This window comes from Microtus pennsylvanicus, chromosome 11, assembly GCF_037038515.1.
Source record: "Microtus pennsylvanicus isolate mMicPen1 chromosome 11, mMicPen1.hap1, whole genome shotgun sequence".
Classification (NCBI taxonomy): Eukaryota; Metazoa; Chordata; class Mammalia; order Rodentia; family Cricetidae; genus Microtus; species Microtus pennsylvanicus.
In genome coordinates, this window is record NC_134589.1 from 1,531,469 (window position 1) to 1,555,279 (window position 23,811).

At 52.1% G+C, this 23,811-nt stretch overlaps 5 protein-coding genes across 6 annotated transcripts; 3 read left to right on the forward strand and 2 right to left on the reverse strand.

The window, feature by feature from the left end:
• The first annotated feature begins 64 nt into the window (after nt 1–64).
• Arl16 (ARF like GTPase 16) lies at nt 65–2,581 on the forward strand. The gene is made up of 5 exons (XM_075989852.1): nt 65–171; nt 286–344; nt 797–910; nt 1,458–1,573; nt 1,706–2,581. Exons 1-5 carry the CDS (start codon nt 111–113, stop codon nt 1,866–1,868), a joined length of 513 nt encoding a protein of 170 aa, XP_075845967.1. The 5' UTR covers nt 65–110; the 3' UTR covers nt 1,869–2,581.
• Nucleotides 2,582–4,650: 2,069 nt separating this feature from the next.
• On the reverse strand, nt 4,651–9,987 carry Ccdc137 (coiled-coil domain containing 137). Its single transcript, XM_075989853.1, has 6 exons — nt 9,809–9,987; nt 9,369–9,502; nt 8,223–8,448; nt 6,956–7,038; nt 6,661–6,740; nt 4,651–6,299 (listed from the first exon to the last, which is right to left on the reverse strand). Exons 1-6 carry the CDS (start codon nt 9,937–9,939, stop codon nt 6,150–6,152), a joined length of 804 nt encoding a protein of 267 aa, XP_075845968.1. The 5' UTR covers nt 9,940–9,987; the 3' UTR covers nt 4,651–6,149.
• A 37-nt stretch (nt 9,988–10,024) lies between these two features.
• On the forward strand, nt 10,025–11,225 carry Oxld1 (oxidoreductase like domain containing 1). Of its 2 annotated transcripts, none has more exons than XM_075989850.1 (2): nt 10,025–10,233; nt 10,666–11,225. In XM_075989850.1, the coding sequence occupies exons 1-2, from the start codon at nt 10,063–10,065 to the stop codon at nt 11,065–11,067; spliced, it is 573 nt and encodes a 190-aa protein (XP_075845965.1). In that variant the 5' UTR covers nt 10,025–10,062; the 3' UTR covers nt 11,068–11,225. The 2 variants fall into 2 exon arrangements, with proteins under 2 accessions (XP_075845965.1, XP_075845966.1); XM_075989851.1 differs by having other exon boundaries at nt 10,025–10,203.
• A 4,569-nt stretch (nt 11,226–15,794) lies between these two features.
• Pde6g (phosphodiesterase 6G) lies at nt 15,795–17,722 on the forward strand. The gene is made up of 3 exons (XM_075989854.1): nt 15,795–16,049; nt 17,114–17,154; nt 17,596–17,722. Exons 1-3 carry the CDS (start codon nt 15,904–15,906, stop codon nt 17,670–17,672), a joined length of 264 nt encoding a protein of 87 aa, XP_075845969.1. The 5' UTR covers nt 15,795–15,903; the 3' UTR covers nt 17,673–17,722.
• A 432-nt stretch (nt 17,723–18,154) lies between these two features.
• Tspan10 (tetraspanin 10) lies at nt 18,155–22,786 on the reverse strand. The gene is made up of 3 exons (XM_075989987.1): nt 22,739–22,786; nt 21,209–21,840; nt 18,155–19,730 (listed from the first exon to the last, which is right to left on the reverse strand). Exons 1-3 carry the CDS (start codon nt 22,784–22,786, stop codon nt 19,241–19,243), a joined length of 1,170 nt encoding a protein of 389 aa, XP_075846102.1. The 3' UTR covers nt 18,155–19,240.
• Between the last annotated feature and the right edge of the window lie 1,025 nt (nt 22,787–23,811).

The window sequence follows — 23,811 nt, forward strand, 5'->3', positions numbered from 1 at the left end:
CGCGACTAACCAATGAACCGTTCGGACGAGGGGTCTAGCCAATGAGAGTTTGCCGGAGGCGGGCCTCCCGGCGTCGCAGCTCCGAGGGACCGGGGCCCGGAGGACCGGGGATGTGTCTCTTGCTGGGGGCTGCGGGGGTCGGGAAGACCCTGCTGGTGAAACGCCTGCAGAATATCCTTCCGCACCGTGTGGGCGGGCCGGGCCGGGCAGGGCGGGGGACGCACCGGGGTTCCTCGGGCCGGGAAACCCGTCCTCTGCCGCACTCAGGACCTTGACCGCCTGAACAGCTGAGCTCGGGAGATGGCAAGGACGACCTGGGGGACCCTCCGCCGACGCGGCCCACGGTAGGTGTCCGCCTTTCTCGAATCTGACTCACACGGGTTACCTTGGCGACTTGACGTGGCCTCCTCGGGCTTTTCCAGGTGGAACCCGCGGTGCCGGTGGTCAGTGGGTTGGGTACTGTGGGTACTGCCTTCCCGGCACGGAACCGCTGAGCCTACAGGGAACCCGAAGCCCGCCTTCCCGTGGGCACTTTTGGCTCCTCTCCCCAGGGACTTATTTCGCTGTCACCCTCAGGGCCCAGCTCTGATGTTGACCATGGCCTGGAGTCCCCAGAGAGCTGCTTTTCTTGGTGGCAAGCTCTGCTTGAACAATTGTCACTAACCATCGAGGTTTAGCCACCATCTATCTCCCCCGACACACACACATACACATCGCGGAGCTGCTACCCAGGGGTTCACAACTGCACAGCGCTTACATTGATCTCATGCGTGGTGTTTCCTTCCCACATACACAGGTTGGCACCAACCTCACTGACATCGTGGCCCACAGGAAAATCACCATCCGAGAGCTCGGGGGTTGCATGAGCCCCATCTGGTCCAGTTACTATGGAAACTGTCATTCGCTCCTGGTGAGTCAGTACTTCGAGCTTCTTTTGGGAGCAGTGTGTGGGTCACCCCGAGCCATCGAGTAGCAGATCTTGCTATGGGATAGGGTTTTGGTGATTGCTCGAAGGAACAGTACTTGGGCTGCGTTGCTTGCTCTTAGTCATTGGTCTGAGCTCCTCAACAGGGTTCAGCCTCCACGATATCTATGCTTTGGTACCTGAGTATCCAACCTGTCTACATCCTCATGGTCAGTCCCATCCCCACAAGGAAGGAGTTCCAAATTCTGAGATGGAGAATTAATGGCCACAAGAGTAGATTTTATGCATTTAAAGACACCACGGACCCCCAAATCATCCTCATATAACTTCCCTTTGCTGCCTGTTTCCAAAACCTTTGGCTTAAAAGTCACTCTGGGGCCACTTGCCTAGCTCACTCGAAGCCCTAGGTTTGACCTCAAGTATCATAGATGATCATTTTAGAAAAGTTGTGTGTGCTCTTCCTGAGTCATGTGTGTGGTGCCCAGGTGGAGAGTTGGCCAGGAAAACCTTAGCTTATGTTTCCTCTTCCTAGTTCGTGATGGATGCCTCTAACCCCACCCAACTCTCTGCATCCTGCGTGCAGCTCTTGGGTCTCCTTTCTGCAGAAGAACTTGCAAAAGCCTCGGTCCTGATACTCTTCAATAAAATGTATGTGTCTAGGGGATGATGATGATGTTCCAAGGGGTTACCTCCTCGAGTGCAGCCTAGAACATGGGATCCAGAGTGGGGAGGTGCAGCTGCGGGCGGGGCAAATTTGATGAAGTGCTTCTTTAACCACAGCGACCTTCCCTGTTACATGACCGTGGAGGAGATGAAGTCAATAATCAGGCTTCCAGACATCATTGCTTGTGCCAAGCAGAACATCGCCTCTGCAGAAATAAGTGCCAGGGACGGCACTGGCTTGGCAGCAGTACTGCTCTGGCTCCAGGAGCAGCACAGATGAGCAGCTGACGGCTGGACGGAGCATTCTGGCTGACCCGGTGCCTGGGGACAAAGGCTGACGTGACTGCCTCTGAAGATGCGTTCTGGTGAAGCAGACGTGCCCAGTGTGTTTCTGAGTGACCGACAGGGATCTGTGCATTGATCTGTGCGAGCACGTGTACAGACACTGCTGTCATCTGGCCCCTGAAGATGCGTTCTGTGAAGCAGACCCGCCCAGTGTGTCCCTGACCGGCAGGGATCTGTGCATTGATCTGTGCGAGCCTGTGTACAGACACTACTGTCATCTGGCCCCTGAAGATGCGTTCTCTGAAGCAGACCCGCCCAGTGTGTCCCTGACCGACGGGGATCTGTGCATTGATCTGTGCGAGCCTGTGTACAGACACTGCTGTCATCTGGCCCCTGAAGATGCGTTCTCTGAAGCAGACCCGCCCAGTGTGTCCCTGACCGACAGGGATCTGTGCATTGATCTGTGCGAGCCTGTGTACAGACACTGCTGTCATCTGGAGTATGTCATCTCTGGAGAATGTCCCCAAGACTGGGAGAGGACAGAACTACAGGTGGTTGGATGTCTTCCTGCTATCCAGATGAAAGTGCTTCTGGGACTGCACCAGGAAACTCTGGACCTGTGCCTGAAGGCTTTGGACTCTACTGCCCCACTGAGCCCAGATTTTTTTTATTTTATTTATTTATTAAAGATTTCTGTCTCTTCCCCGCCACCGCCTCCCATTTCCCTCCCCCTCCCCCAACCAAGTTCCCCTCCCTCATCAGCCCAAAGAGCAATCAGGGTTCCCTGCCCTGTGGGAAGTCCAAGGACCACCCACCTCCATCCAGGTCTAGTAAGGTGAGCATCCAAACTGCCTAGGCTCCCACAAAGCCAGTACATGCAGTAGGATCAAAAACCCATTGCCATTGTTCTTGAGTTCTCAGTAGTCCTCATTGTCCGCTATGTTCAGCGAGTCCGGTTTTATCCCAGGCTTTTTCAGACCCAGGCCTGCTGGCCTTGGTGAGTTCCCAATAGAACATCCCCATTGTCTCAGTGTGTGGGTACACCCCTCGCAGTCCTGAGTTCCTTGATCGTGCTCTCTCTCCTTCTGCTCCTGATTTGGACCTTGAGGTTTCTGTGATTATTATTTTTTTTTTTGCTAGTATAAGCTCTGCCCTTCTGAGTTTCTGATATCCTAACCATGTTCCCCAGAAAAAAAATATATAAAGTTAATGAGTGAGTATAAGAACTGTCTGAAGAGGGCTGGAGAGGTGGCTCAGCAGTTAAGAACACTGGCTACTCTTCCAGAGGACCTGAGTTCAATTCCCAGCACCCACATGACAGCTCACACTGTACCTCCTGTCAAGGAATCTGATACTCTCACACAGACATACATGAGGGCAAAACACCATGAAAAAAAGTCTCAATGAGAAACAAAAACCAGGCAGGATGTGGTGGTACAGGGCCATGGCTTGAGCTACTCAAGAGACCAGGGTGGAAGGATCATTTTGAGCTCAGGGATTGAAGAACCCAGGCAACACTGGGGTCAGGAGAGCCTCTCTCAAAAAGATAGGGGTGAGGGACCAGGTGTGGTAGAGCATTTCTTGGGAGACAGAGGCAGGAGGACTTCTGAGTTCTGGGCTAGTCTGGTCTACACAAATACTGTCTAAAAAACAAAAAGATGAAGCCAGCGGTGGTGGCACATGTCTTAAATCCCAGCACTCAGGAGGCAGAGGCACTCTTTTGAGTTCAAGGCCAGCCTGGTCTACAGAGCAAGTTCCAGGACAGACAGGGCCACACAGAGAAACTGTATAAGGAAAACAACAGCAGCAACAACAAAAAGATGGGGGGAGGTTTGACATCACCAGAGATAAGAGTTTCGATTGCTTCATTTGTTCTTTTAAATATATAGTTTGTTGGGGGCTAGAGAGATGGCTCAGAGGTTAAGAGCACTAGCTATTCTTTTTTTTTTTTTTTTTTATTTATTTATACAATGTTCTGTCTGTATGCCTGCAGGCCAGAAGAGGGCGCCAGACCTCATTCCAGATGGTTGTGAGCCACCATGTGGTTGCTGGGAATTGAACTCAGGACCTTTAGGAAGAGCAGGCAATGCTCTTAACCACTGAGCCATCTCTCCAGCCCAGCACTAGCTATTCTTCCAGAGGTTATGAGTTCAATTTCCAGCAACCACATGGTGGCTCACAGCCATATGGAATGCTGAATGTGATTAATCTTTTTTTAAAATTAATAATACCTAAAAGCATGGATGAGGGCATCTTTAATAAAAGTTGAAAGTAAGACATAACCAAAGCAATATGGGTATGGGCTCTTTCTCTCAAGACAAGGTTTTGAGAAATCTTGTGTAAAAGTCCAAACTGTCCTGGAAATCACTATGTAGACCAGCCTGGCCTCAAAAATCACAGAAATCTGCCTGCCTCTGCCTCCTGAATGCTGGGATTGAAGGCGCATGCCATCACCACCCAACTGGGTATGGGCTCTTTAAACAAGAGTTATCCAGAGTTCTTCGATACATTTCACAGTTGGCTACAGAACTAGCCAGTTGTGCATTAACTGGATGGTTACATGGCTTCTGAAAAGAACACAAAAACTTACAGTTCTAATAACAGTAGTCTTGGGCCCTGGCTCTAGTTCTGATGCTTAGTGGGAAACAAAATGGCCAAGGCATCCAACTTATTGGCCCCTGCTAATGCTGGGTGCACGTCTAAGCACTCATCCCCCAGTCACCGACATGCACGGACTTGGGCTGTGACCAAGTGTGTCAGAGAACAAGGACCCAGACTTCAAAGAGAGTAAAACTTTAATGTCAGTAAACTTCACTCTGGAAGATGCAAACTTGGAAGAGTCAAGGCACTCCGTGTGGGCTCCTTCACCAGCTGTTCTGGATGATGCAGGCTGTCCCATATACGGTCATATATGTGTTGTTTTATTGGGTGATGAATAAAGCTGTTTCAGCCAATGGCTTAGCAGAGTAGCCAGACAGGAAATTCAGAGAGAGAGAGAGAGAGAAAGAGAGAGAGCAGAGTCAAGGAGATGCCATGTAGCTGCCAAAGGAGAAAGACACCTCCAGAACCTTACCAGCTTTGTGGTAATACACAGATTAACAGAAATGGGTTAATTTGTGAGAACCAGCTAGAAATATGCATGAGCCATTGGCTAAACAGTGTTGTAATTAATATAGCTTCTGTGTGATTATTCAGGTCTGGGCAGCTGGGAAACGAACGAGCAGTCTCCTTTTACAACTATGAGAGATGCCCCTAGGTCTGCCAGAAGAAGCAAGGCCCAAGCATAGCTCTTTTGATGTCAACATGAGGGTGGTTTTTGTTTTTTGAAACATGGTCTCAAGTAGTCATGACTGGCTTTGAACACCCAATTATTTTGCTTCTACCTCCTAGGTGCCAGGATTCTAGGGCAGGACCGCACTCCCAAGGTTTGGAAAGTTTCAAGGTTTCACTATTGTGAGCCAGCATCAGGTCCTCCCTCCTTTAATACTATGGGAAACACATTCAAACAGATTCCATCCCTGGTCCTCTCCGAAGGCCTGCCCCTATTTCCCAGAGGCCTGCTACGCAGGACATGAACCTTTTTCTACTCTCTCGGTATAACCACTCTGCCCTTCCTATCACTGAAGTCTGGTGTTTATACCTCAAGGCGTTCAGTCAGTAATGACACCCCATCTCTATCCAAACCAAACTTAGATGGGTACTCTGGCCTCGGTACACACCCCTGCAGGCAAACAAGGTGCTGACTGCCAGCCACCTGAGAGATTGATACACCTGCACTGGGTACATCTGTTCCCACTGTACTGTTACCCTGCCTTGCATGGCACTGAACCCATAGGAACCTCTTAAGACAGCAGGCTGACCTACAACAGCAGCTTCAGTAATCAGCTGGATTAAGGGATTGAGTCCTTTGTACAGTAGTCCTGACTTGTCTTCCTGAGACTTGTTTCAGAATGAAGCCAGGCTCAGGAAAACACCAGCCCCCTCCATCTGTGTCTCAGGCAAGTGCTGGGGGAACTTGCCCTTTATGAGGTGGGATTCACTGGTGGTCACTTTTAAAAGAATAACCTTCAGGGGACAGGGAAAGAAAAGCACCCCCACCCCCATACTGTTCAAGCCCCTATCCAGAGACAAGCATCTGCTGTCTTTTCCTCTGCCAGGTCTAGCAGCTAGCGGGCCAGTTTCCAGCGCATTGGTGCCCTGGGTCTCTGAGTCACAGACAAGTCTGCAGCTTCCTCTGAGAAGAGCAGCCAAGTGGGTGTGCAGATGTCACTTCCAGTCACTGCAGCTTCTTCAGGGCTCTGTAAGCCTGCACAGCCCGTTCCCGCTCTTCCCCCAGAATCCGCTGGCGGGCCAGTGAGGTAGCTGGAGTCAGGGACCCACTACCAGCGCCCAAAAGCATCTTTAACATTAGAGACTTCTTGCCAGGCTGAGGAAAGAGAGAGAAGGTTTTAGCACACACTCACTAGGAAAGAAGGTGGCAAAGGGCTTTGATTGGTTCAGCAGCTCATAGTCCAGGACACCTGCTCCCCAGCAGACACAGGAATGACCTAACCATCCCCACTTTCTGCAGCCCATAGTCCAGGACACCTGCTCCCCAGCAGACTCAGGAATCACCTAACCATCCCCACTTTCTGCAGTCCATAGTCCAGGACACCTGCTCCCCAGCGATTCAGGAATGACCTAACCATCCCCACTTTCTGCAGCTCATAGTCCAGGACACCTGCTCCCCAGCAGACTCAGGAATGACCTAACCATCCCCACTCCCTGCATGCTTGGTCCCCACGTACCGCATCTCTGCCAATGCTCCGTCTAGGCTGGACCGTCAGCTCCGGGGGCTGTAGCACAACCTCTCCAAACTCCACAGTATCTGGAAAGTCAGTGAACAGAAGCTGCTGTTCAGAGCCAGTGGCATTTCTGACTCACTGCCTGTCCGCCCTTTCTTGAGGGCTTCAGGACTCACTCATCCTCAGGCCTACGAGTGGTGAGCCCGGAAGAGTCCAGAGGTACCAGCAAGGAGGTCTAGGGGAAAACAGGTAACCCTGTGTGGACTACAGCTTCTGTCCCTGCTGTGGGAAGACCTACCTTTCAGCAGCTCCTGCTCCAGCCTGTCCACTGCTCTTTCCTCCCTTTTCTTCTGGGCTTTTTCAAGGCGCCGCTTCTGGAAGCTGGGGGGAAAAGCATGTTTTTCAGACTCTTAAGTGCTGGCTCCATCTTAGGGGCAGCAGAGGTCAGCCTGACCTCAAGGGATGCAAGATATGGAAGTGGGAGGCAAACCCATGCTCTGCACCCGACAGGCTCCCCGAGGGTCCCCAGTCAGTAGTTGTCAGCCCCAGGGAACAATGACAAAGTCTAGACGTTCTGAATTGCCCACACAGCCTGGACCCATAGGTATCTACTGGAACAATGCCCTCCCATACTGAATGTCAGTTATGAGATTGGATCCACAGGCCTAGCAAAGTACTGTATGTGTGACACACCACACCTCTTTGTGAGCATTTGCAGACCCCAATGGCTCTGGCTCGTCTGACTGTAGTATTAGAAGGAAGTAGAAAGCAATCTTTTTACATCTTTGAAAGAACAGAAAGGACACATGTCTGCAGTACTAGTGAGGAGGAAAAGAAGACAATGCAGCCATTCTTGTTGGTCATCTTTTTGTTTGCAACACTGTCTGGCCTGAACTCACAGCAGGCCCCCAACCTCAGCCTCTTGGATAGTGGAATTGTAGCCACAAACGACCATACAGGGTTGGAATGTTTCTTCAACTTCAGTGAAAGCCCAGACTGAGCCACGCAGGTCTCTGTGAGCTCGAGCCTACCCTGGTCTACAGAATGAGTTTCAGGACAGCCCTGTCTCAAAAAAACTAACAAGAAAAAAGGGTGGTAGTGGTGTACGCCTTTAATCCCAGCACTCAGGAGACAGAGGCAGGCAGATCTCTTCAAGGCCAGCCTGGTCTATAGAACTAGTTCCAGGATAGGCTCCAAAGGTACAGAGAAACCCTGTTTCGAAAAAAAAAAAAAGAAAAAAGAAAGAAAGCAACCTCAGGCCGATTCTTCCTGAAAGTTGAGGTTAGTGCATCTAAATAAATAATTTTTTTTATTTATCCCAGTCAGGGATGAAGGTATAGAATTTGCACAAACAAGACAGACTAGAGAGAAACCCACTACAGGACAGGTGACAGGCCGATGCCAGCCTCCCAGGGGCTACTCCACAAGGGTGATTCCCTTGGGGATAATGTCTTAGCAGACACCAAGCTACAGGAGCTTTTCCTACAGCAGTGTGTGCAAGGCAGATAACCGTCCCTTCTTGTCACCAGGACCCACACAGCCCTGGGCCTCCCGGCTCAACTCACGCTTTCTTCCGTTCAGACTTCTCCTTCTTGGGAGCTGCCTGCACCTCTGGCTGCCGAGGGGCCTGGTTCTTGCTAAGAAACAGCACATGCTGGGCCTCCTGTTCCATGCGTTGGACGTAGGCCACTTCAGACTCCCCCTTCCTCTGCTTGAACTTGGGGACAACGATGTCTGTCTCTTCTTCCCCCTTTGCTTCCTTTTCCAGTGTCTCCTTGAAAGCCGCCTGGGCTGAGGACAAAGGACACAGGACAGAGTGGTTGGTTGGTGACCGGCAAGTAGCCCGTGACCATTTCCCCTCCTACAGCCACAAGAAGCAAAGACCAGGCTTAAGGACGAGCACAGATCTACAACATTCAGTTCAGGGCAGCCCTACAGATGTGATCTCATGACCCACTGGCTCCAGCCAACACAGGTGAGCAAAGAAGCCGGAGTATCCAGCATGGTGGCACACACCTGTAATCCTAGCACTTGGGAGGCAGAGGCAGGCGGATCTCTGTGAGTTCGAGGCCAGCTTGGTCTACAGAGTGAGTTCCAGGACAGCCAGGGATACACTGAGAAACCCTGTCTCGAAAAACAAAAACAAGGGCTGGAGAGATGGCTCAGTGGTTAAGAGCACTGCCTGCTCTTCCAGAGGTCCAGAGTTCAATTCCCAGCAACCACATGGTGGCTCACAACCATCTGTAATGATATCTGGTACCCAATTCTGGCCTGCAGAGATACATGTTGACAGAGCACTGCATACATAATAAATAAATAAATATTTTAAAATAAATAAATAAAAACAAAAACAAAACTACAGCAGTGTGACTGGCTATGAGATAGCTCAACCAGTAGGAATATGTGCTACTCAGGGTCGTGGTTTAGCTGCCCAGCAACCACACTGGGCAGCAAAGGCCTGTAACTCCAGCTCCAGGGGAGCCAACACCCATGCACATTCCTGCTGACCACTAGCACATACATAATTAATAACAAGATCTCAAAAGTCCAAGCGTGGTGAGTTACAAAAGAGCACTGCTGTAAAATCAGTACGACGCTGCCCCCCCCCCCCCCCAAACTGTGTACTCCCGCCTCAAACACCTTGAAGGATTTGGGCAACTGGACAGATTCAGACAAGGCTACGCTGCCACCCAGCAAGGGCTGCTGCATACCCTCCTTCTTTCTCTTCTTGTTGCTGAGCTGCTTTTTCATCTCCTGTTGGCTCCTCATAATCTCTCGGAGTCGGAAAGGGATTTCTTGCTCATCTTGATTCTTGGGCTTGCAATTCACTTTCTTCTTTTCTTTGCTGGAAAGATAACCCGGGAGTGAGACCCTTCCCTAGGACAACATAAGCAGAAACAAAGTGAGGAAGAAGTGGTGCCGGATCTATGAACATACAGACGGTCCTCTCCTCACCCTTGAACCAAGCTGCCTTGAACTGGATTTTTCTCCGCATGCTAAGGCAAAAGTCCGTGGCCTCGTACCGGGAACGTGCCTCACGACAAACTTGAGGCACTCACCTCCGTTCATTCAACACATGGCTGAGCGTGGGCCCGGGCTGAGTTAGGTAGAGAAGCTCCCAACTGGGTCCTCTCCCAGGGATGGCACCCACCTGCGCTGTCCTGGCCGTGAGGCCAAGCGCTGCTGTCCCTTCGCCTGCTGCTGCCGCCGTCGCGCGTGCGGCTGTCCCGAGCCTCCAGGACCCGCCGGACGGGCGCCTCTTGCACGCCCGGGCCCTGCCATTACTACTCCTGGAGCTCCCTGCACGAAGCCATTTCCGCCCTCTTGCGAGACCCCGCCCCGTGAGCATCACTTCCGCTTCCCGTGCTCCTGCCCAAGCCATTGGCCTCGGAGTCTGCACCGGCTATGGGAATACTGCTGCGGAGCCTGTCCGGGGGAGGCAGGGTGGGAGCTGCGCTCTGCTACCGGGCCAGTTCTCGCGGGCCGAGAGGGCCGCACTGCCCCCGCTGGGTTGCGGGAGGCCAGCCAGCCCTTGGAAGATTCACGGTCAGCGCGCTCCCTGAGAGCTTTCTTCAGGTTTGGGCCCCAGACCAAATACCAGTTAGTGACCGGGGTCACGGGTGAACACCAGAGGCGTTAGAGGCGGAGATTGGGGTGACCCGATGTCCTCTGAGCTTCACTTGTGATGTCGGAAGACCGACAGGACTGAGGACCACGCGGATAGTCCGCGTGGTCAGCGGAGGAGTGTTTAGTGGCTGGAGAGGGTCAGCCAGTTCTGTGCAGTCGTTTGGAACTCAGACCCAGTTCCTGGCACTGAACCAGGCCCTTAACACGTTTCTTCTCATACCAACCAATGTGTCCGTTTCACAAATAGGGTAACAGTGTACGGAGTGAAATATAATAATTTGTCTATTGTCCTGCAGGAAGTGAGGAGGCCGAAAAGGGTGAACATTCCCCAGTGCCTTACCAGCTTCCTGGAGAGTCATACTACTTATCCCGTGTTCGCAGGGCTCACAACAGTTCTCCAGCTGGGGCAGCTGCCAGAGTCTTCCCCGAGGAAGACACAGTGTTCTTCACAGACACCATGCTCCAGTGCGAGCCACTGATAGCCACAGAGAGTTGGGGACGGACCACAGGGAAGAAGGTGCGGAGGATGACGGGGAGCCAAAGGCCTCCCAGCCCCGGGAGAAGCCCCCAGACCCTCTGTCACTTGAGCCTCCCACAAACTGCTGCATGAGCGGCTGTCCTAACTGTGTGTGGGTAGACTATGCAGAAGCCCTGCTCAGACACTACCAAGATGGGGGGGAACAGGCCCTGGCCGTTCTAGAGGAACACGTGAAGGATGAGAACCTCAAGGCCTTCCTCAGGATGGAGATCCAGCTCCGGCTCCGCACCCAGAGTGGAGACTGAGCCAGTGTATGTGGGACTCCGGGCCGTGGAGGGATGCCACCCTTTAGAAGCACAGGACCACTTTTATTCTTGAGCCTGGAAGACTCCACATGTCTGCCAGGAATAGGAAGTAATGTGTAAGAACTTCACCTCTGAATAAATTCTCTGCGCCAACCAAACTGTGTGGTCCCTCTGCCTGCGTTGTCAAAGGAAGCATACCCAAGGCTGGTTGTGTGTTCCGGTGAGCAGCCACAGGTTTCCTCACCGGTGAAGATGAACTAAAGCCCTCAGTCAATGAACATCCTACAACAGGATCGCCCCAGGCCCGGTTATACCTGGGGTGTCCTGCTGACTGTCAGCTCTGGTTTCCAACTGTGCAGTAAAGGAGAACCATCATGTGGGAGGGGCCTAGCTGCTCCCTGTCTCCTGCTGGGTCCTGATGGGAGGGGATTTCTTTCTACCGTGTAGTAGCCTAGGGTCCTCCCTTAAGAGTTCTGAATCCTGCTAGACACAGCTGGGGTATCAAGCTTCAGAACCAACTGCCTGGCACTAGCAAGGGCTGAACCTAAATGTGTTTGTGCCCACCTACTTTATTAAATGGGAAAGCTAGGATTATAGAGTGACTGGGTTTGAGCTGATAAATAGGACTTTTTCCGTGTTTGGTGTTTTACACAGACCTGTGACAAAATTAAGACCAGAAAGTCGGGGCACTTGGCTAGTGGGGGACAGAACACGGTTCAGGCTGGCATCTTGGACAGATGACTCATGCTATCCAATGTACATAGCCAGTGGGGGCTGGGCCCAATAAACGTGATAATGGTGACCACACCTTTGAGGCCCCAGACTTTTGTATAGCTGTTTCCTGTAAAGCATCTTCTTGGGGCTGGAGAGATGGCTCAGAGGTTAAGAGCATTGCCTGCTCTTCCAAAGGTCCTGAGTTCAATTCCCAGCAACCACATGGTGGCTCACATCTGTAATGGGGTCTGGTGCCCTCTTCGGGCCTGCAGGCATACACACAGACAGAATATTGTATACATAATAAATAAATATATATTTAAAAAAAAAGAAAAAAAAAGGAATGGATGTGGTGGCACATGCTTTAAAAAAAAAAGCATCTCCTCCTTAAAAGAGGTTCTAAAGATGGTTGGTTTCTCTGGGGGTTTTTTTTGTTTTTTTTTATTTTTCGAGACAGGGTTTCTCCGTAGCTTTTTTGGTTCCTGTCCTGGAACTAGCTCTTGTAGACCAGGCTGGCCTCGAACTCACAGAGATCCGCCTGCCTCTGCCTCCCAAGTGCTGGGATTAAAGGCATGCGCCACCACCGCCCAGCTGGTTGGTTTCTCTGTATAGCCTTGGCTGCCCTGGAACTTCTCTAAAGCACAGAGATCCGCCTGCCTCTGCCTCTCGAGTTAGGATTAAAGGAGTCACCATACCTATTGTAAGTAGACATCTGTTCACATCTCCAGGAAATGTTAACACCAGTGGTCAGCATCTCCAGCATTTGACAATTGTGGCTAAGGCCAGTAAGGCTGTGCAGTATAAGATGCCCTTGAAGAAAACTCATTGGCCAGCCCTTCGTAGTGGGCCCAGGTCTACTTCTGGGTAGTGACGCTCAAGTTCTCAGACTCTGCCATGCTGACCTGTATCTTACCGTGCCACCATTATACTTACCACCATGCATCTGTGAAATGCCCCACAGTGGCCCAGACACCAGTAGTATAATGTGCCTCCTCCCAGCACTTCCGTGCGGAAGACAAAGGTTAACAGAATCATGCGGAGCTGCCTGTGTTGGCACATGCTTGTAATTCCAGTACTTGAAGGGCATCATCCTTAGCTCCATGACAGTTTGAGGCTAGCATGGAACTACATAAAACCATGTCTTTAAAAAGAAAAACAAGCCGGGCAGTGGTGGCGCATGCCTTTAATCCCAGCACTCGGGAGGCAGAGGCAGGTGGATCTCTGTGAGTTCGAGGCCAGCCTGGTCTACAAGAGCTAGTTCCAGGACAGGCTTCAAAGCCACAGAGAAACCCTGTCTCAAAATAACCAAAAAAAAAAAAGAAAGAAAGAAAGAAAGAAAGAAAGAAAGAAAGAAAGAACCAATTCTATCCAAAGTTAGAGGAAACAGGCACAGGAAATGGAATACACAAGAGTCGCAGATGCAAAGACCTTGGGGTTGGAATGCAAGAGGCAGGACTGAAAGGCAAGGGGGGAAAAGGGGCTGTCACATAAAGCATCAAAGTCCACGGTTTCCTGAGTGGATGGGAGAGAAAGGGAATGGGTAAACCCAAGCAAGAACTGTCCGGAAAATGGCCCTGTTGTTTCTGGAGGCATCGTCCCACGACTGGTGAAGATAAAACTTCCCTTCCCTTCTTGACCATCTGCTGGAAGGGAATGTCTTTCCTTCAAGCCCTTGACTGCTCCTGAATGTCTTCTGCCCACCCCAGCATCCCAGTCAGTGGTGACTCCCCTAAGGCCCAGCAATCTCATTAGCATAGCATCCCAGCAGAGTCATAATCCACTCACCAGGAGAAGAATAAATCCCCAGGCCACTGCTCTGCTGACCCAGCTCCAGCCGACTGGCACCTGTGGCTCGCTGGTGAGTCGCCACCCATCCCGTTGCCTTTTCTGACAGCTAGGTCTCTGCTCATTCAGAGTTGGGATTGGGGGAAAACAATAGTTTTTTTTACCACCTCTGCCAAGCTTTGGGTCTTTAAGAGTTCATCCCTTTTCCCTGTCCTTTGGAGAGGACATCCTGCCAATCACCTCTTCTGCTTCTCCACAATGTCAAATGGTAGTGCCTGTTACCAAGGCCAGCCACCTGACCAAACAGCTAAGTGGTACCGGCTTCAGGTCAGTCCGGGGTTAGGCATCTCAGGCATGGTTTCCATAGAGATTGCGCTGATTATTGGAGCTCTGTCGGGGGGTTTATGGCCTTTGGCTAGAGAAGTGTTTTACTACTGGGAAGTAAGGATGGGTGCCTCAGAACCGAGCATCCTGGTTTCCTAAGCTCTTGAGTCCTGGTTCGCAGGCTGGTGCTGGCTTCAGGAACAGAGGCTGAACTTAAGAAGAGCAAGGGAAGCCGCTGAGATTGAAGTGAGCATCGCCTACTCTGCTGATCTGTTTCAGCCTTGATGATTCTGCAGACCACTGGCAGTCACTTAAGGCTGTTCCAGTACTATACCACATAGGACTTAGGGCAGGAAAGGACTCTAAGAAGCAGTTGGTCTCTTGGACAGCTAAGGGTCGGAGCAACGCCTCCTGTCTGGGTCACCTGTTTTCAGCAGCAGGTGAGGTTTATTTAGGCAGCTTCCTAGAACTCTGGGAGATTAGGAGTCTCCTTCAGGTGCTAATAGGATTACAGAAGCTGTGCTGTCCTTGGCTAAGGTCGCTGGGGCTTGGAGCTCTTAGGGAGAGGAGGGGCCATCCTATGTAGTGTCTTCTAGGTTGCAGGCTGACACAGGGCTGCAGAGGCCAGCTCAGTCTCTCCAGAGCCCTGATACAACGTCTGACTGAGAACAATCTCAAGTCAACGAGCCAGGGAGAAGCCTAAGGGAAGAATCCTAGTGTAACTGCTCTCCCTGAGACCTGCTTCTGGCTTGGCCCTCCGAAATGGAGCCATGAAATTTAGGAGTACCCAGTTCAGCTGCTTCTGGTTCAAGGACAGGCCCCTTCCTTAGGGCATCGCTGTGTTCCATTTTGTGGAGCGTTATTTATCAGCATCAATTCCAATCCCCAGGGACAGATAATAAACCAAAACCAACAAGTACATAAATATGAACAAACGCCGGGCGGTGGTGGCGCATGCCTTTAATCCCAGCACTTGGGAGGCAGAGGCAGGCGGATCTTTGTGAGTTCGAGACCAGCCTGGTCTACAAGAGCTAGTTCCAGGACAGGCTCCAAAACCACAGAGAAACCCTGTCTCGAAAAACCAGAAAAAAAAAATATGAACAAACATACTTTAAAAACACGGGTGTAAATTAACTAGTTTAGCCCTAGATTGTGGTATGAAGAAATAAATTAGGACCTGGAAATACAGAATGCCATGACGTAGAGTCAGAAGAGGCCCCCAGAGTCAGAGAAGGGGCCAATGAAAGCAACCTGGGGCTGATCATCTGGAAGGGAAGGGAAGAGGCTGTGGGGCTCATGTACAGGATCAGGAAGGGGTGTCCTTTGTTTACCCTCCTAAGTGTCCTCAGAAGGCTTTCCACAGAGTGACAGGCTCGAGATCAGATTCCAGTGGATGAGAGGGAGGGAGGGAGGGAGGGAGGGAGGGAGGGAGGGAGGGAGGGAGAGAGGGAGGGAGGGACGGAGGGAGGGAGGGAGGGAGAGAGGGAGGGAGGGAGGGTGGGTGCAGGCACCAGTGTGGGGGCCAACATCAAGGTGTTCAAGGGGAGGTAATAAAAAGCCCTGGTTTAGGACATGGGGGGGTCAAAAGGGTGTGTTTGTTAGTTAGGAGTATGGGATGGGCACAAGGTAGTTCATGAGTTGTGTGTGGCTGTTAGCAGTGGGAGGTGCCTCATGGTATCAGAAGAAGAATGCTGGAAAGCCCTGGTGGAGCTAGAAGGTGATTCTCTGGAGGGGAGGCAATGTCTCAGGGTGGCTCGTGGGTGTCAGGCCCTCTGTTCTTAAGGTTGGAAAGGAGGAGTAAGGGCTAATAGGGATCAATCTGTCTGGTCTTCCACAACCTGCATGAGGAACACAGACCAGCCTGACAGAGTCCAGAAGCTAAGGGTCACTGCAGTGTCTAAGGGCTAATAGGGATCCATCTGTCTGGTCTTCCCCAGCCTGCATGAGGAACACAGACCAGCCTGACAGAGCCCAGAAGCTAAGGGTCACTGCAGTGTCTCTGCCAGCGTCACCATGAACCTGGAGCCACCCAAGGCCGAAATTCGGTCAGCCACACGGGTTATAGGAGGACCAGTTACACCCAGGAAAGGACCACCTAAGTTTAAACAACGGCAAACCAGGCAGTTCAAGAGCAAGCCCCCCAAGAAAGGCGTCCAAGGGTAAGCAGAACGACAGAGGAGAACCTTTCACAGAAGGAACACTGTTCCTAGACTGCATGGGACGACAAGGCAGGGGCTGGTGTGGAGCTCGGGCCATGGTACTTTGTGGTACATCTTCATCCCGATGACCAGGGCCTCGGGAGTTTTGGGGGAACCAAGGGCCTGTCATTTACTCCAGGTGCTGCAGCCAGGCAGGTCTGGAAAGCAGACTGCCCAAATCTCCTCAGGGATGTGTGTGCACCCTGCCACATTCCCCTGTGCACACACAGACACCTGCGTGTGAACACCTACAAGCATGGCTTTAGCCAATTTTCTGTTGCTCTACGCTTTACGTAGAGATTTGTGTGCCCAAGCTCCAGGAAGGGTGGTCTCAACGTTTGGCCTCTGGTAAAGACCTGGAGGATGGTATCGCAGAGAGGAACGAGTCTCTCCATTCTGGCCACCTCCTCTGTAGAGTCACAACCTTGTCCCGTGAGGATGGCATCAGTCCATAGTAACGATTCCCCACGTGTGATTCAGTCACACTTCTCAGTACTGCTGCACCCTGGAGACCAGTGTCCAGCACGTGTGCCTTTCTTATTCATTCATTTATTTATTTATTGGTTTTTTTCGAGGCAGGGTTTCTCTGTAGCTTTGAAGCTGTCCTGGAACTAGCTCTTGTAGACCAGGCTGGCCTTGAACTCACAGAGATCCGCCTGCCTCTGCCTCCCAAGTGCTGGGATTAAAGGCGTGCGCCACCACCACCTGGCTCACTTGTGCCTTTCAGGGACAAGTCACAGCTGACACACTGAGACACACACACAGCACCCTCTAGCACACTCCTGCAGAGGCCTACAGACCATACTCAGGCAACATTGCATGGGTTCCTGCCCATGTGTATCTGGGCTCACTCTTCCCTTCCTGGTCCTCGGGCCTGTGAATCTCTGGGAAGCACACTGGCCCCACGATGGTGAAAGGGAGCCCCCAGTCCCTGCCCAGTAGCAGGTGTTGGGGAGACATCTGGCACCCAGGGGTGGCTCCATTTAGACCTGGAGATATCATCCTTGACCACTCTGTCTTCGCAGGTTTGGGGATGACATCCCTGGAATGGAAGGCTTGGGCACAGGTATGACAACCCAGGATTGTTGCAGCTGGACAGTCCTCCTAAGTCCCCTACATCCCTCAGACATACTCCCACAGGCCCCAGGTTCCCCTCTATTGCTTAGCCTGCCTCCCATCCTGTCCATATTTCTCTCCCAACATCAAGTTTTAGATCCCCCTGAGAGGGGTTGTTCCCATGAGGCAGGTTCACCAAACACAGAAGGAACTTTTGCTGGTCCTTCCAACTTCAGCAAAGGGTCCCTTGAGCTCTCTATCAGGACCTCACTACTGGAGCCAGGACCCAGAAGACAGAGTTGGTGCTTCCTGCCTAGGAGGATTTGCAGCCAGAGCTTAGCTTCTCGTCCTAAGCAGATGTGTCTTTTACTTGGGGAGTAGAAAGCAAGGCGACAGGGAATGGGGTGGTCCTGGGGCCATGGAGTCCCAGTTAATGACACCTTTCCTGCAGACATCACTGTCATCTGCCCATGGGAGGCCTTCAACCACCTGGAGCTGCATGAACTGGCCCAGTACGGTATCATTTAGTCAATCCTGGCTGTGAGAGTCCTGTGAAGGAGGCCTGATGAAGACCCACGCTGCCCCACCACCTCTATAAACCCTACTCAGGACCCCTGCCCAAGCCTGAATCCCAGCCTGAGTCCCTAGCCAGGTTGCTCCCGGCCTCCAGGGGGGCAACTTCATGCCCTGATACCAGCTACCAAGAGCCTACAGCCTCCCACAGGACACTCTGGTGACCTGAATTCATGTGTTAGAAGGAAGGGAGGGAGGGGGACCCAGCCCCACCTCCTGTTCTTCTTATGTCTAGAGTACAGGGATAAGCTCCCCAGAAGTGTTTCCCTACACTGCCTCCTGTGGACAGGAGTTCCTCTGCCCCGCAACCCTTCCAGATGGACGTCTGGAGGTGGGACACTGTCCTGGGGTCTCTGGTGAGAGAGGCTGAGGCTGCACTCTTTATACCAGCCTTCCCAACACACTCTGTCCTAGTCCCTGTTTCTAAATAAAATTAGCATCTTCTTGCTTATCCGAGGTGCACTGATGGAGTATGGTCCCTACAGGAGCGTTGCTTTAACTACACCATGGAGGAGGGTTCAGAGCGTGTGAAAGTGGGAGAGACTGGCAAGAAAGAGAAACAGAAAACTCCCACTAGCCAATACTCCTCAGAGGCTTGGCCTAGAGGTGCTGGGTATATGAGCCTGGCCCTGCCCCTCCCTCCTGGTGGCCGTAGTCAGTGAAGCAGACTCCCCAAGAAGATAGGAAAGGACAAAAACAAGAACCCTAAACACAGACACCCAATGAGCAGCCCCACGGCCCAGCAGTCCATCCTAAGACCAAGCTGAGACCCACCGCACACCCCAGTAACCTGAGGATTCCACACGTAGAGGTAAGGCATATAGACGCACACCTGGGCAAACACCCCCAAACACGCACAATATTTAGAGTAAATGTATGATTACTCCTTTCAATGTTCAGAAAATGGCTTGCAGAAGGGCTCTATGTGGCAGGCATTGTGGTGCAAGCTTGGAATCCCCAGTGTGAGCAGAAGGCAGAAGGGTAAAGGTCATCCTCAGCTACGTAGGGAGTTCAAGGCCAGCCTGCAATACATGAAAAAGAAATAGAATAGGCAAGAAAAAGACTCCGCTTTTGAGACAGCCACGGACTGACTGTGGTGACTCTACAGATGAAATCAGAGCTGGGCCGCCCTCCGCCTGCATCCGCCCTAGCTGGGAAATGAGGAATTGTCTCCATCTTGACTCGAAGAAGTCCCAGTCATTGTGAGACCTGCAGTTTACTATGCAAATATGAATGCACACAGCAATACACAAGTCTTCCTCCTCCAAAACAGCTTTCTACAGAGCAAGGCCTGGGCTGCATCCTTCAGCTCACCAAAGGCCAGAAAGTAGGAGTAGACCCGAGAGAAGCCATTTCTGCAGAAATGGGGACCTAGAGCCAGTCAGGGTGAGTCAGATCAGGGCAGGGGGCTGAGGTTCGAAGCAGAGGGCCTCAGCCCTTGATCTTCCTGCCAGCCTAATGAGAAGCAGGTGTGCTCAGCAACAGACCATGGTAGCCTTTGGGCTTAGATGGGTCCTGAGAACTCAGGAGTGAAATCGTGAGATTGGGGCAGGACAGAGTCGGTCTAGGTGGGCCTTGGGGGACTGACAGATGTAGCAAAGAGGCAATGGGCCAGGAGCAGAGCCCAGGGGTCTGTTCCAAGTGAGTTTCCTTGGAAGATGAGGAGAGGCTTGGAACTTGGCCTGTATCAGGGTCTTCTCGGCTGTGTCCTCTGCTGTCTTTAGTACAGCTAGGGCCCTTAGCAGGCAGGTGACCAACAGGAGTTCAGCCCCTTGGATGGCAACCACAGTGATGACACAGCCGCCTATGGTCTGCATGTTCCCTCGCAGCCACTGCTGCAGCACAGGCCAGCAGCCCTGCAGGTGCACCACTTGTCCAGCCGCATTCTGGTCCAGGTGCAAAACCCCAAAGCCGCACTGAGTGTTCACCAAAGCTCCCCCTTCCTGGGGGTTGATGCAGCAGGAGGCAGGAAGGCTGCAGGCTTGTACCCCGGGAGAGCTGCAATTAAAGTACCTGCAGGGCACAAGGTTAGTCCTGGAGAGGAGGCCTTCAAACTTCTCTCTCTCTCTCCTTCTCTTTCTGTCTCTCCGAGGCCTGCCTTCAAACTTTCAATCCTCTCTCTCTCTCTCTCTCTCTCTCTCTCTCTCTCTCTCTCTCAGGCCTGCCTTCAAACTTTCAATCTCTCTCTCTCTCTCTCTCACACACACACAGTTGCATACATATGAAGTGCATATGTGTATATACACATGCAAGCACACATAGAGGACCCTCAGTTTCTTGTACAGTGCTTATGTATAGTGCTTACACCCTCTTGTGGACAGGGATGGGGTGGGTGGGGTGTTGTGCCTATCTTGGCAGGCAAGGAAATGTTTAGTGAGGTAGTTGAAGGGGAGGTGGTGAGAAGACCTGGCTTGCAGACTTTCTCTCCGACACTGCCTGTGAGTTTATTTGAGCAGGCAGTGTCAGAGAGAAAGCCGACTGACTTCCCAGAGAAACTTCTAGATTGGGTTGCAATTAGAAGAGGGGTCAGAGGTCAGCAGCAAAAGGCTCAGAGCTATGAGGAGCTCCCTGGTAGCTAATGAGCCTCGGCTGGGCTGCAGCTTTCCATGGGTCTAGACCTCACTCACGGGGCTCTGACAACCACCCACAGCGTGTGCTTACTCTCTATGACCAGGTTTTCCCAGGAGCCCTGGAGGGACTTTGCGGAATTATGGTAAGCACCACATATTGAAACTGTTTTTAGAGCCTCTTCTGTCTCCATCCCTTAATATTAATTGGCCTCAGAGGCTCCAGGGAGGGAACCTAATGTTTGTTCTGCGTGTCATAGGGAGGACAGGCACGGTTCAGGGTATCTGTGCAGTGGAGGATGTAGGCAAAACAGGGACCCTCAAACAAGAACATAAAATATCGTGTCATGCCTAAATTGGAAGTTTAATCATACTCTCAGGAACACATGCATACAGACCTGTGAAGTCACCGACCGATAGCCTGAGCTAAGCTAAAGTATTTTTCTTCACACTGAGATATCCTGAGATTAAAAAAAAAAAAAAAGTACTTTTCTGGTGTCTTCTGCCTTGGCCTCTTCATTGGAACCCCGCAATGGAAGGGACATCATGGGGAAACTAAGTCTGGGCTCTAGAGTTGGCCAGAAGTTGGGCTCATTCAGGTTCAAGGCCCATGGCCTAGGCAAAGGGTAAGTGCACACGTTTGCATGTATGTTTGCACGTATGTGATGTATGTGTGTGCTCCAGTATGGGGCTTCATTTTGTGTTTACATAAAAGGAGGTGATTGTGAAAGTGAATTTGCACGCACACAAGGAAATTTGTGTACAGGCACGTGGAAGTAGGAGTGCAAGGCATGTACGTGGTTGTGTGTGTATGCCAGAACATGCACACAAGAACACACACGTCTATGCATCCGTGCTCAAGCGGGTGAGTGAGTCATCCAGACCACCCTTCTCTTGCCCGTGAGGGGTACGAGGGATACTCACAGGTTCTGTTGCCAGTCCTGGTAGGAAACCACCCCACAGCACTGCAGCCCCAGCTGGACTTGGTCGAGGAGGAAGCACAGGTCTGGGTCATCGCGGTAGTGGATGATGGCCGCATGCAGGGCGTTCTTCAGGCCCTCCTGCAGTGGGCCCCAGAGGGCCACCACCAGCGTCCCTGCCAGAGCCTCCAGCATCAGGCAGCTGAGGACAGCTCCACAGTAGAAGCGCAGTAGGCAGCTGTTCTCACAGAGGGCACCCAGACATCCAGACAGGCTCACCACACTGACCACCAGGCCTCCCAGCACTAGCACCAGCATGGGGTCTGCCGGCAGGGCTCCACCCCAGCTGTTCTCTGGAGACCTTTTGACAGCCAGCCTCCAGAGCCCCGCTGCCAGGGCCACCAGGGCCAGCAGGGAGAAGAAGAAGTTAGAGAGGAACGTCAGATACTTGACACAGTTACTTCCTGCGGAGAGTGGGCGGGAGGAGGCCTGGCCTTCCTTCCAGGCCTGGTGCTTTGCCCCGGGACAGCATCTGCAGCCCCAGGCCCCTACCTGATCCTTCCAGAGTTCTGGGCCTAGGATGTTTGAAGTAGGTGGACTGTTCCTGGTGGGCGACTGCTCTTGGCCAGCCGTACCCTGCAGAAGGAGGGAAAACTTAGGAGGATGCATTGTTCCTCGGCCACTCAGTCTGTGACTTCCAGCAAGGGGTGAGGCCTCGTTAGAGGGGAGCTAAGAGGATGGGGTGGGCTTGGAAGAAGCTTGTGGAAGGAAGCAAAGAGTTGAAGAATTGGATAGCTAGGGGCCTGGGGACCTGTGACCTCATCCTGCTTAGGCAGAAAGCAAAAGGGCAGTGAGGGTCCTGGCTCACTGCCTGTCCGGGTGGCAGTGCCCTGGAAGGTCCATGGTAAAAACTGGGTAGGCCAGCACTTAAAAGGCCAGAGAGACAGCTCAGAGGTTGAGAGTACCAGCTGCTATTCCAGAGGTCGTGAGTTCAATTCCTAGCAACCACATGGTGGCTCACAACCATCTGTAATGAGATATGGTGCCCTCTTTCCGCTGTGCACACGTTAGCAGAACATTGTACGCATAATAAATAAATATTTTAAAAAAATGTTCCCGTGCTAGGTGGTGGCAGTACACGCCTTTAATCGGGAGGCAGAGGCAGGTGGATCTCTGTGAGTTCGAGACCAGCCTGGTCTACAAGAGCTAGTTCCAGGACAGGAACCAAAGCTACAGAGAAACCCTGTCTCAAAAAAAAACAAAAAGTACCCTCTTCCTTTCTTCCACACCCTCTGTGGTCTTGCCGAGGCGTGGTATTCCTGGGTCAGGATTTCACTCCTCCCACAGGGCAGAATAGTGGCAGGTGAGTCCACTTCCCCCGCATCTAGAAGGGTCTCTCTGTTTGACGCAGTCTGCAGTGCTCCAGCGGCAACTTTGTGCAGTCCCAGGAGGGACTTTCCCACCCTGGCCGGAAGTGCAGGCTGCCTGGGACAGAGAAGCTGATCCTTGGAGCACCCTTGGTTCTCTGCGTCACCTCGCACCCGCCACCTGCACCGAGGCCTTTGGACACTGTGCCTGACATGGTGTGGAGGATACAGGGAAGGACTGAGTCCTGCTTGCCTGGCTTCCTGGGCAGGGAGAGGGGCAACCAAAAAACTGGGGCAGCAATCTAGAGAAGGCAAGAAAACAGGCCCTCCGGCAGGCAGCCCAGCTGAACAGTAGATAGAGAGAGGCCCTTTACAGGGAGGTGGGGGAAAACCCACTCATGACTGGATTTTTCTTTCTTTTTATTTTGCGGGTGGGGTTTGAGACAGGCTTTCTTTGTGTGTCCTTGGCTGTCCTGGAACTCGCTCTGTAGACCAGAATGGCCTTGAACTCACAGAGCTCCGCCCTGCCTCTGCCTCTCAAGTGCTGGGTTTAAAGGTGTGCACCACTGCCCAGCCACCACCTGGTTTGACTTGGATGAGACTCCAACCAGGTGTCTAGGCAAGGGTCCCACCAGGAAGAAGCTGTTCCTTCAGTCCCTCCACCCGTGCGAGTCCAGCTGCATGGATGGCTCTTTAACCCCACATCTGGAGTGGAATATGCGAAGGTTATTAGTCAGACGGAGTCTGTCAGAGCTAAAGGAGAGCCTGTGGAGCTCACTTGGCAGCGTGAAGACTGTCTGAGGCCGTTGAGTCTCCATTCAACTTCAAAGGACATTTGAGGACATCAGTCTTTCCCTGCTCCTAAGCCCATCGTTAGAGTTTCTTGTTTCTTTCTTCCTTCTTTTCTTTTTTTGGTTTCTCGAGACAGGGTTTCTCTGCGTAGCTTTGGAGCCTGTCCTGGAACTTGCTCTGTAGACCAGGCTGGCCTCGAACTCACAGAGATGCACCTGCCTCTGCCTCCCGAGTGCTGGGATTAAAGGCATGTGCCACCACTGCCCGGCCAGTTTCTTTCAGACCTACAGGAGACCCTGTGAGGCTAGCACCTGAGTTTAGCCATCGGCAAGGGGAGACATCTGATAGTGAAGCCCCACCCCAACCTGAGAGAATCACCCACTGTCATCACTTAATGACAAATCCTAGCACACAACCAGACTGGGAGTGGGGCCAGGAGTCGGGTAGT

Coding starts and splice junctions, on each gene's coding strand:
- Ccdc137 (XM_075989853.1), bottom strand. CDS start 9,939: ATGGCAGGGCCCGGGCGTGCAAGAGGCGCCCGTCCGGCGGGTCCTGGA. Junction 8,449..9,368: donor CAAGAAGAGAAAGAAGGAGG/GTATGCAGCAGC, acceptor CTTTGTCCTCAG/CCCAGGCGGCTTTCAAGGAG. Junction 6,741..6,955: donor GGAGCAGGAGCTGCTGAAAG/GTAGGTCTTCCC, acceptor CTGACTTTCCAG/ATACTGTGGAGTTTGGAGAG.
- Pde6g (XM_075989854.1), top strand. CDS start 15,904: ATGAACCTGGAGCCACCCAAGGCCGAAATTCGGTCAGCCACACGGGTT. Junction 16,050..17,113: donor CCCAAGAAAGGCGTCCAAGG/GTAAGCAGAACG, acceptor CTGTCTTCGCAG/GTTTGGGGATGACATCCCTG. Junction 17,155..17,595: donor AATGGAAGGCTTGGGCACAG/GTATGACAACCC, acceptor CCTTTCCTGCAG/ACATCACTGTCATCTGCCCA.
- Arl16 (XM_075989852.1), top strand. CDS start 111: ATGTGTCTCTTGCTGGGGGCTGCGGGGGTCGGGAAGACCCTGCTGGTG. Junction 172..285: donor GCTGGTGAAACGCCTGCAGA/ATATCCTTCCGC, acceptor GACCGCCTGAAC/AGCTGAGCTCGGGAGATGGC. Junction 1,574..1,705: donor CTGATACTCTTCAATAAAAT/GTATGTGTCTAG, acceptor CTTTAACCACAG/CGACCTTCCCTGTTACATGA.
- Tspan10 (XM_075989987.1), bottom strand. CDS start 22,786: ATGTCAGGCACAGTGTCCAAAGGCCTCGGTGCAGGTGGCGGGTGCGAG. Junction 21,841..22,738: donor GTGCAGGTGGCGGGTGCGAG/GTGACGCAGAGA, acceptor CTCCTTCTGCAG/GGTACGGCTGGCCAAGAGCA. Junction 19,731..21,208: donor CAGGACTGGCAACAGAACCT/GTGAGTATCCCT, acceptor TGTGCCCTGCAG/GTACTTTAATTGCAGCTCTC.
- Oxld1 (XM_075989850.1), top strand. CDS start 10,063: ATGGGAATACTGCTGCGGAGCCTGTCCGGGGGAGGCAGGGTGGGAGCT. Junction 10,234..10,665: donor TCCCTGAGAGCTTTCTTCAG/GTTTGGGCCCCA, acceptor CCGTGTTCGCAG/GGCTCACAACAGTTCTCCAG.